Source organism: Aulonocara sp. 'chitande type north' Nkhata Bay, linkage group LG7 (genome assembly GCF_057382095.1).
Source record: "Aulonocara sp. 'chitande type north' Nkhata Bay isolate Kocher_YH1m ecotype deep benthic linkage group LG7, A_spYH_male_GT1.1, whole genome shotgun sequence".
Classification (NCBI taxonomy): Eukaryota; Metazoa; Chordata; class Actinopteri; order Cichliformes; family Cichlidae; genus Aulonocara; species Aulonocara sp. 'chitande type north' Nkhata Bay.
This window is the reverse complement of record NC_141350.1, coordinates 41215366-41226713: the sequence shown is the minus strand read 5'-3', so window position 1 is coordinate 41226713 and position 11348 is coordinate 41215366. Positions and strand designations below refer to the sequence as shown.

Below are 11348 nucleotides of genomic sequence, written 5' to 3'. Positions count from 1 at the left end.
TGGAGGAGGGAGATTTTGCAATTGGCAGAAGTAGTAAGACACATTGTGCTTTTGGAATTTGTAACAAAAAATTATACAAATAACACAAATAGAAAAAGGTGCGATATTAATTGCCTAAACACACGGTGACTTGATTTATGATACGAGGTCGATCGCTACGGGAAAAAAGGTAATTTCTAGCGATTTATGCGGTATTTGTAAATTTAAAACGACAGCTGTGATAGTGTACAAATTTATATAAAGAACGTCTTCTTTACTTTAGTTTTTTGGTAGCATTTTTCTGTCGTCTAGGTTTAGAACCCCTCACCCCCCAAAAAACAAGCCAAAATAAATAAATAAAAAAAATAAATAAAAATCCTGATAAACTGAATGTTGAAACGGGGGGGGGGGGGGGGGGGGGGGGAGTAGCAGAAAAAATGTGACAGAAACTGTGGTACAAATAGATGTATATATTAAAACGAAGGACAATTTTAAAGACAATGAAATTGTAAAAAAATGTAAAAAAAGGAAAAAAAATTAACCTTTTTTTTTTAGACATTTAGGGCAAAATACATTGATGAAAAACATTTCATAAAAGGTTTACATGAGATTAAAAAATGCTCTCAAGGGGATACAAATACGTTTTTAGGAAGTAATAGACTTGTCAAATACAAACAAACATGTAACTGGCTGTTTGTATATGAACACATTATTGACAGCAACATAACAAATATGTAAGCATATTAAATATCTTTGAGTTGGTTTTAATTGTTTACATATTTATAAACACTTAAAGCACAGTCAGTGTGTAATAAACCATTTATTAAATGTTAATACATTGCTCTGAAACACTAATGGAAGAGGGAGTAACGTGTGGTTTTTTTTTTCCTAAAGTGGTGATTTGCAGCTAATTTTTAACCTTCAGGACAGACATGCAGGAAGAGTGTCTGCATGGAGATGAAGGCAGACCCAGTAAGTGTAGATTACTGATATTGGTGCCTGGGAGATGGCCAGTGCAACCAGGATTTGTATCGCTTCCCATTACACCAGTCTAACAGTTTCCATCTTTCTATATGAGAATTTCTCCTCATTCCCATAAAACATCATCAATCCTCTCAGTTGTCGCTGGGCAGGTTGACACATCTGCAACATCCAATAGGGTGATGTGATGCTGGGATGTGGTGGTGGTGGGGCAGTAAGAAGAGATGATGTTGTGAAAAGGCTGAACTGTTAGGAAACATTTAAAATCCTTGCCTTCTTCTTTTTAAAAAAATGTTTTTATCCTCCATGAAGAGTAGAAATAAACACAACGTTGTCTTGGTCTTGTAGTTGATAGTCCAGTTCCCCCTGAGGTGTAGAAAACACACAAAATAACTGAGAATCAAAGAATCTGCACAAGTCGCTGAAGAAAAAGCTGCGTTTATTAAAATAAATGTGTGAATCGCTCCTGTTCCCACTGGGGTCCAATCAATGCCAAACTTTTCATTTACATCCCATCCCGAGTCTTGTAATTGAATCAATTCATTTAAACTGTAGTGTTCAGGCTGTGTGTTCATGTAAATATGAGTTCAGATAAGAGACCCCAAGGACAATCTTTCCCCGCAGCTTCTTCCTGATTATATGAAACATTAACACACTGAAAAAATAAAAACAAAACAAACAACCAAACAAGTCAACTTTCCACATCCCCCATCTTTTTTTTGCATTTTTAGTTTTGAAGATGCAAGCATATGTAATCTCAAATAATTTGAAATTAAATGCAGTGAAATTCACGAGAAACAATTTTACATATTGTTAGGAAACACACACACACACACACACACACACACACACACACACACACACACACACACACACACACACACACATTCTGACAGTAAACATAACTTCCCAGTGCTCACCATCAGTTCCCAGTCTGCATCATTGATAAGTACCAGGATCCCAGGCCTCCTGTGGGAAAACACAACACCATTTTCAGTCAGACGTATCTCCCAAAGGCAACGCAGATTCAACCACAGGCACACACGCGTGTAAAAGGTAGAAACAGGTAGCTCGCTCTCATTTCATACATGCTGTACACAAACATTTCATCAATTTACTACAAAAATACATTAATAAATAAACACCTAAAAAAACCTAAAATAAAAACAAAAGAGATAAAAATCCTAATATTTAAAATAAAAAATATAATAAAGTATTGCACAAAGATGAAAATCTTTAAAGCAGAAGTCGAAACTATGGGATTTTTATGTTTTTCCTCCCAAATTTCAATCTGTAATAACAATTATAAAAAACGACTATAATGTTTTACACACAGGTTTATTAAAATATGTACATATTTTTAAAAAAATAAAATAATAACTATTGTCAACTACAGATTTGTGTTGGTGCATGGCATGGGGATTTCTTTGACAGCGGCTGACAAACTCTACTAATATCATTCACGGACAACACATTTAAAAAGCGATGAATTCTGCCGAACGTCAAAATCTATGCAGAGACAGGAAGCAATCAAATCAGCTTTTTATCATTATTATTTTTAAGTCTTAAAATGATAAAATGACTATTGAGTATTACATGTCAGAGATATGTGTGAGATTTCCATGTTACAGCCATGGTGACGCACAACCCCCCCACTTTGCTTCTGTTCTTATTGCTGCTAATGTAATATACTGTGTATCTGAAGTGATTTATTTACAAATATGTAATTAATATTTTTACATATTGATCTTATTGTTACAAGTATTATCTGTCATAATTCCTCAAAAACCGAACGTGATAAGAGAAGGTAGAAAATGAGGATATAAAAAAAAGAAAATGTAAATGAAAATTATCAGGGCCCCAAAAATAACAACAACAAACAAATTTAAAACAATTGTCATAATTGTGAACGATTACAGACAACTGTCTTTTAATAAAAGATGCTAATGTGGGTTTTTTTCTTTACTGAAGAGATAACTAAGTCACAATGCCTGTGATCATCTGTCCTTTATCCACCTCTTAGATGCTCTGTGAGAGGAACCTGCGAGAACAAATACACATTTGCAAAAGCATGCATGCACACCCAAAACAAAGCTGTGCTGACAAAGAACAAAAGAATAAAAGAGAAGCTTGTAAACTATATCACACACACAGGATCCATGGAGCATTTTAAAAGATAATGAAGCAGCACCTTAATGATGGTTTGCTCAGAAAACAATGTGTGCTGCAAGCATAAAGCACACACAAACACACATCTCTTCTATAAGGTTTATAGGTAACCCGTCTTTTTCTCCATTCACTGGTTAGATGGTGCTATAAATAGTCCTGCACAAAGGCAGCTGTAAAAGTCAGCCAATCCTATAAGGCTGCTGTGAGCCCACGATCCACACACACACACAAACACGTGTGTGCATACAAGCACAAATACACAAGCATGTGTGATGCGTGTGCACAGGTAATCATCTTACTGAAACCTACAACCTGAAGGCTAGACTCTCCCCCCTCAACATTTCAGCAGTTTTAGCTGCTGGAAAGAATTTTTTTTTTAAAGCCCCCCTACACACTGTTCCCAAAATGCAAAAATGCTCCCGTAGAGTTATTCTGATCATGTCTGAAAGTTTGTTTGTTGTTTTTTTTTTTTCAAATGACAGTGTAATGTAATGAATTACATATCTACTTCAGGTGTGTCCAGTGCACTCACACAGAGTCTCCTTGGACGAACAGCTCAGGTCGTTCCTTCAGCAGGTTCCTTTGGATCCAGACCAGCAGCTGCTTCATGTCCCCTAGAAAACACACAAATACACACACATGACTTCACAAGACGTTGCATTGACTTGCATTCATGTCCTGGAGAATTACCCTAAGCCTAACCATAACTAATATTTACTTAAACTAAAGAGAGACTGCTTACTAAAATGCAATGCTTTACATATTGAAGACTTATTTTTGTGCCCAAAACAGAGGCAGGTCCCCACTGTGTGACTGTGTAAACAGATTTATGTCTTATGTGCACACACACACACACACACACACACACACACACGCAGACGACAGGGGTCATAGAGATCAAGGGTTAAGGGTCAAGGTGCATGATTCCAGCCCCCTGGTCGATGTGACGCGACAGAGGCACCAGAAGGGACAGGAAGTGTGTGTGTGTGTGTGTGTGTGTGTGTGTGTGTGTGTGTGTGTGTGTGTGTGTGTGTGTGTGTGTAGGTGCATGTATATTTATGAGTGTATGTGTATGTTGGGGGGAAGGAGAGGACACTGAAAATGGGGGAAGGTTGTCTGATGTCAATGGCCAAGAGCAACATTTTTCACCTTGGTAGAAAGAAATAAAAGAAATTATTTTAGTGTATAAATGATCAAATGGACAATCTAAAGCCTGAAATTTCATTGTATTAACTGAAATGTGTTATTTCATTATATTAAAATAGTAAGGAAAAATGTAAATACATAGATTTTTTTCAAATCATGTAAGACTAATATCAATTTATCTGAAACTTTGTAATTAAGGTGATTTGTTTTGTAAGTACTAAACAAACAAAATCAAACGCAAAACCAGATTTTCAGAGTAGCAACTTTGCTGTCACACATTAAATGCAATGTCTGAGCTTGAACATCAGCGTTACTTGAATTTTCTATGAGTCTGACCTCTTGAACAATCAGATTGACCTTCCCTCAACAAAAGCCTGAGCTAATGACAGCCCCAAAAGCCAACGGCAACGAGAGGTTTTAGAGTAAATCCCTGCTAAATGAATAACAATGAATATATATTAGAGTTATGGCTCTCTTTAACGTTAAGATTCAAGGTGTCTGGGCGTTAGCTGGGGTTCGTTTAAATATGGTGCACTGATCTAACGTGAGCACACAAAACTGCAACAGAAGTAAAACACGCACACAATCGCAGAAATTTATTGTTTTTTCTTATGAGTGTTTTCTGGTTATGTGTCTGCGTGTTTGTGTGTGTCCGATCAAAGCTGTCTACTTGACGTACATTGGGGTTGTCGAATCGTGAAAACAATTCAGAGCCAATCTGCAATCGCTGGTAGCCATATGATACACACAGACGCCCTGTCAACTAAGCAGAAATGGCCTCCTTGACCAGTTTACACAGGAGCGAATGAACAGAGGAGACGAGGGGACGGAAATGTACAAGGAAAAAGGGAGAGAAATAAACAGTGCAGAGGAAGAACAAATACTCCAAAGCGAGGAGGAGTGCGGCAGCACATATGAGGATGAGTGGATGACAATGAGTCCTCCAAAGCCAGGTGTAAAGAGAAGAATCTGTACCAGGTAGGCAATGAATCACTCAGAGATCCGAGAGTTCAGACGGATCAAAGGCAGAGCTAAAAATCATAATAACACGGCACAAAGGCTGCAGGCTTTACATTAAACAGACTCAGAAAATGCAAGCAAAATACTGAACGATCACAGGGAGGCACATTTGGATTTGCTTTACTTTTTTCAATGCATTATTCTGCTCATTTATAATGCACACTTTCAGTTAGCATTTAGCAGGATCCAGGGTAAGAGATTACACAGAGACAGGCATTGCAATGGGGCTCATGTGCTACTATATGACAAAAAGAGTTCAGGGTTTAATTATTCTTTCATAAAATCAAGATTAAACAACAGTGACTGAATAAAGTAACACATAAAAAATAACACTAACATATATATAAATACATTAAAACATTGAGATTTGCAAAGGCATAAAACGTGATGCATAAGATCTTTGGGAGTGAGGTCAGGCACGTGCAGTTTCAAGCCTGTGTGCAGGTTAATTGTAGAGCTGTCTGCCAACTCAGTAGTATAATGACAGAGCTAGTTCTCTGTGGTTGCAGGACTTCATATAAAAAAAGAAATAGCTCCCCCTTTGCAACATGTGCACACACACACACACACACACACACACACACACACACACACACACACAAAATGTACAAGGCAGGGAATATTGACCTGCACCTCTGTGGGGCTAAAAACAGAACTAATCACTACAGCAGTCATAACTCCTTCTTTGTGGTGACTCCTTTCTTTACACTCCTGCCTGCCTTTGACTATTAGTATTTTTCCCCACCATTACCTCTTATTCACGCTTTCATCCTCTCAGCCATTTACTTTTTTCTTTGGCTCTCTCTTTCTGCATCTCTCTCTTTCTCACCCACACATACACTCATAAAAGCACTCTTCCCCCTCTTTCACTTCACATTTTTTGCCTCTTCTTTTATATTCCAGTCTTTAAACAAACAGGCAAACATACTAAAAGTTTCACATAGAAAATAAAGCAGGGTTGCTTTAGCTCAATATACAGATTAGTGATAATTCAGACTTTAATCAATTAAGCGCTTTTTTTTATTTATTTATTTTTAAGAGGAAACATCAGGCACTGCCTTTTCAATCGATTTCTTGTAAAATGTTACACAGGCCTACAAATATAAATCAACCCCAGCCTGAACCCAAAAGAAAGACTTATATGGATGCAGTGCTTTACAGTTAAGAGACAATGTATAGAAATTAGGTTGGGAGATGAAAAAGGAAAAGATGGAGGTTGCGGAGAAGCTTCGAGGTTCAGGCTTTACGGTCCAGGTAGAGGGGAAAAGAAAATGTGGGACCAAAAAGACAAGGCAGAGAGAAAGTGCGTCACAAGCTCGTAATGCATCCTGGGATTGCGGCGTTGCGTGGGCGAAAAGCAGACACAGAGGGAGGGGAGAGAAAGGGCGCCATTTTGATGTCGATTTAAAACCATTGCTGCTTTTTCCTTTCCTTTGGTGCCGGTCTTTTTTAATTTTTTGCTTTTCTGCCTTTGTGCAATTACGACAATCGTGCGAGTGGGATGAGCTATCCATCTTTTTGCTGATGTGACGGGCAAAAATGGCGTGGTCCTTAGACTATGGGGGTTTTGTTGCGTGAGAGAGGGTGAGATAGAGAAAGAGAGGGGGTGGGGTTTTTCAGTTGAGGGTCATCAATCACCGGCTGGGGTCAAAAAAGAAATACGAAGGATTCAGAACCCATTATATCTGTCCCAATTGCACCCTCTCTGAACCCACACGCACTCTCACGCACACACTCAGACGTCTGCTGGTTTGTAGCAACATTTCCAGGATCAGCAAACCTACTGAGCGAAGCTACGCCTAACATCACGAGAACAGAGGCGAGTAGTGTTCTGTCAGAATGTGTGTACACCTGTGTCTTTAAAACCCAGAGCTATGCTATAAAGCAAAACATCACCTCTTTCTCTCACACACACACACACACACACACACACACACACACACACACACACACACACACACACACACACACACACACACACACACACACACACACACACGGGTCAGCTGGCACAGCAAGGTCACATGAAGCTGACATTCCCTGTTCTGGTCAACTTTTGTCTTTTTGTTGTCGTGGTAACGTCAGGACCATGGATGAACACCCTTTGTTTAAACAAATACCAAAGACACATATTTCTCTGGTTTGTCCGCCGTTTCTGTGACACGCACACATATGTTTTCAATAAATTTACTACTCATTTTAACCTCTAAGAAGCCATATTTTTAATATACTCATTTTCCTCAATGACCCTGGTCCTAAGTTGATTTTCTGGGGAGGAAAAAGTCCAGCTGAAAGCAGGTTTTCCTTTCTTCTAGGCTGAATGACCTGTATTAATCCAATCTGTTTGGAGCCAGAGGTACAAAACTTGCAATGTAGAAATAATCAAATAATCATCTCTTTAAATCCCTGCCTATCCTTTCCAAAGCAAATATTAGACATTTTTGCACATTAAAAAGTTCTCATTAACACATGCACAGGATTACAAATTGCCTGCTGTGAACAAACCAAGGCAGTGCATCTGTGCACTGCTAGACAGAGGACCTGCAGACCACTCATCAAAACAAAGACTGATAAGTGTACAGTTTTTTCTTCAACAGTCAAGCTGTGCTGTATATATAAATGTACCACCATGAACACATATTGGGTACTAGCAGCTTTCTTTGATTTGTCAGAACTCAGAAACAATGGTATGGTCCTTAAGGTTTAATAGACACTGATGCAAACAGTGGAAGTCTTTTAGGCTCTAATTTTGACGTGTACAAACAGGGGACTGGTGATACTTACAAGGTTCTGACTGGCTTGGAAGAGTCACGTGATGCTTCTTCACACCATTAAATAGCAGCTCTGCTCCTCCTCTATACAAAGAAAGAGCAGATATGCAAATAAAGAATGTGTGTGTGGCACTTCATCGAATAACTACCAAAGCTAGGCATTTATAACTTCTACAATTACAATCACATTTAAAATAATTATAACAACATAGTTAGAGAAGGTAGAACAGAAAGGACTTGGGGAGAAAAACATTATTTTAATAGGTAAAACAAAAGACTACAAAACATAGTGTAGAAATAGATGATTACATCTAATGCAGTTTAATTATTATGTAGGGTACTTTTTTTGCAGTCTCTGGCAGATTGATAGTGATTGTAGAGCCAATAAAATCAGACACAGTGACACCGTCACCCCTCAGTGGAGAGGACATAAATCTTATGTAACCTCCACAGGTCTATGAAACAACATTACTTGTGAACTGTGTATATTATCTATACAATTTCTTTGTTTTTCTGCTTTAAAGGTTATGCTGCCAACTTAGGCCCGTGTCTGAATTACCTACTAAAATAAAATTGCTAATCAGTTTCCCCAGCTTTGGTGTTCCTCTTCATCTTTTCAGACTGTTTGTTTACTACTTTTACATTTGGGTCATTGTCACTACTAGTAGTGTTGAGATGATACCTGAACCCTACAGAGGTTACCCAGGTAGTCCAACTCCTCCAGGTTGGCACATCAATACATGCCACTGCCAGAATGTTTGCTCGGTCTCTCAGCCCAGTCCCAAGATCATGGAGGAGATTCCAGGATTCAGGCAGTTACTCTAGGAGAGCTGGACAAGGCCATAGAAGGTCCTTAACACATATCTGGTCATTTGTGCAAGGAGGAACATAGAAAGGACTGCCAGTACCCTGCAACATGACCTCCACCAGGCCACTGATGAGACTGTTTATGCTTCTTTAGTCAGAGACAGACTTCATGAGGGTAGTCCGATGGTCTGACACCCTATATTGGGCCCTGTGCTCTTCGCAGATGAGAGCGGATTCACCCTGTGCACATCTGACAGACATGAAAGGGTCTAGACAAGCCATGCAATACATTATGCCGCCTGTAGCATTGACTAGTTTACTTGTGTGTCAGTGATGGTCTGGGGAGGCATATCCATGGAAGGACCCAAAGACTTCTACACGCTAGGCAGCCTGACAGCCATTAGATATTAGCATAAAACCTTTGGATCCAGTGTCAGACCCAACACTGATGCAGTAGGTCCTGAGTTTCTGCTGGTGCACAACAATGCCTGGCCTCATGTGGTGAGCATATGAAGGCAGTTCTTTGAGGATGAAGGAATTGATACCACTGACCAGCCCCCACGCTCGCCTGGCCTAAATCCAACAGAACACCTTGAGGACACTATGTTCCATCACCATGTCCAGGAGCTCAGCAATGCTCTGGTCCAGATCTGGGAGGAGATACCCTCAGACACTATCGTCTCACCATCATCTCATTAGGAGCATGCCCCAATGTTGTCAGGTATGCACACAAGCATGTGGGAGCCATACAAATGACCATTTTAAGTTATTTTTAATCACTTTGATTTTCACATTGTCTTTGAATTAAGCCCTTTGTAGGTTGACCATTTTCATTGCATTACATTTTGTTACATTTTTTTGTGGCTAGTGATGCAATACAGCTTCATGGCAGTATTTTCTCTTTTTTCACCATTGCCTCACAGAAAGCCAGGTTCAGATGTAATTTAACTTTCTATGTTTTACCCATGCGTGCACATGTTCTCTCTTGGTATTCCAGCTTCCTCCCAGAGTCCAAAGACATACTGCCATCAGGTTGCAAATGTATTGTCAGTGGATGAAGGCAAGCAATCAGAACTTGACAGTTATTTGCAAGGACCCTGTAAGTGAAACTGCCACTGTGTAGCAGAGCCATCAGATCGTTAGACTGTAGTTTAGGGGGTTTCCTTAAATTTGTCATCTCTTTGCATCATAGAAAATCACATTACGTGTGCTTAGATTTGATATTGCTTTCTTTCAGTTTGCACTTGTATCAGTCTAGGACAGCTAGTCTCAAATCCTTATTTTCTCAAGCAATTCTGACTCTAGCCAAAGTCTGAGGTTCACAGTAGTCGTTGATAGTACTTCTACTGGTTACCTTATACTCAGCACTCTAGATTAATCTTACTTACCGAGTTTGTCAGTCTAGTACCATCATCTGCCAAAAAGTGATTTACAATGTTTCTATATAGACTGTAATGAACAGGATATATGAATTCGTTACATATAAAATAAAGATAAAACAAAGAAATGTTTTGCAAGTATTTTTATGACTGCAATTGTACCTACATCGATCTACCGGTAGTCCTTTTTGGTCACTAATGTTTAGAGAACTGTTATGTTATCTTTATTGCGATGTCTGCTGCCCTCTTGGCCAGATTCATCTTAAAAAAATAATACATTTTAATTTCAATGAGACTTCCTACCCGGATTTCAAAAAAAAGATCAAATGAAAGTCTATTTGTTTAAAAAAAACTGACTGCAGCTTCGTCCTTGTGACAGAAACGCTCTCTCAAGCTCATGTTTAATTGATATCATTCATGAGCGATATGTCACATTGACATATTTTTTTGACAGATTATAGGCAAAAAGTCATCCATAACCATTTAAATTCCAGCAAACTTTTTTTTTTGGAATACCGGAAATTACTTTTTGGTACAACGTTGGGAAAGACTCCGTGCTGAGTAAACGAGTATCAAGCAGTGGAGGAGGCAGTCGGCTGGCAGGACTTTCCGCTATAGCAGTTTTCAGTTGTGCAGCTGAGAGCGTTTTCTCCCTGTTCACACGATAACCGTCTTAAGCTAACAGCGAGGCTCTGTCTGTGTAACTCAGAGACGAACACACACACTCGATAGTCGCTTACCCAAACTCCAGATGAATCGCTATGGACGCTGCCATATTGTCGGCACATGCAGGAAGTATTGGAGGGGGAGTCGGAAATGACGTATTTGGAAGCGGCAAATTATTATCGTTTTCTGTCAAATCACGTGGAGACGTAACCGTCAATCTGTTTAAATCATACATTATTATTATTATTATTATTATTATTATTATTATTATTATTATTATTGCGTTGGAAACAAACATATTTATTATTTATTAAACAAACCACTAAAATATGGATTCATATGCAGACTGTAAGTAAACTATACAAACATTTATTTGAATTCCATTAAAAGTTACTAGGTTACTGGTTTTATTAATTTACTTGTTTGTGAA

General features: G+C 38.8%; 1 protein-coding gene across 2 annotated transcripts; it reads right to left on the bottom strand.

The window, feature by feature from the left end:
• Positions 1-448: 448 nt before the first annotated feature.
• Positions 449-11054, bottom strand: urm1 (ubiquitin related modifier 1). Of its 2 annotated transcripts, none has more exons than XM_086300415.1 (5): positions 9837-10974; positions 8080-8150; positions 3662-3743; positions 1881-1929; positions 449-1326 (listed from the first exon to the last, which is right to left on the bottom strand). In XM_086300415.1, exons 1-5 carry the CDS (start codon positions 9848-9850, stop codon positions 1258-1260), a joined length of 285 nt encoding a protein of 94 aa, XP_086156541.1. In that variant the 5' UTR covers positions 9851-10974; the 3' UTR covers positions 449-1257. The 2 variants fall into 2 exon arrangements, with proteins under 2 accessions (XP_086156541.1, XP_086156540.1); XM_086300414.1 differs by lacking the exon at positions 9837-10974 and adding an exon at positions 10993-11054 and having other exon boundaries at positions 450-1326.
• Positions 11055-11348: the final 294 nt, after the last annotated feature.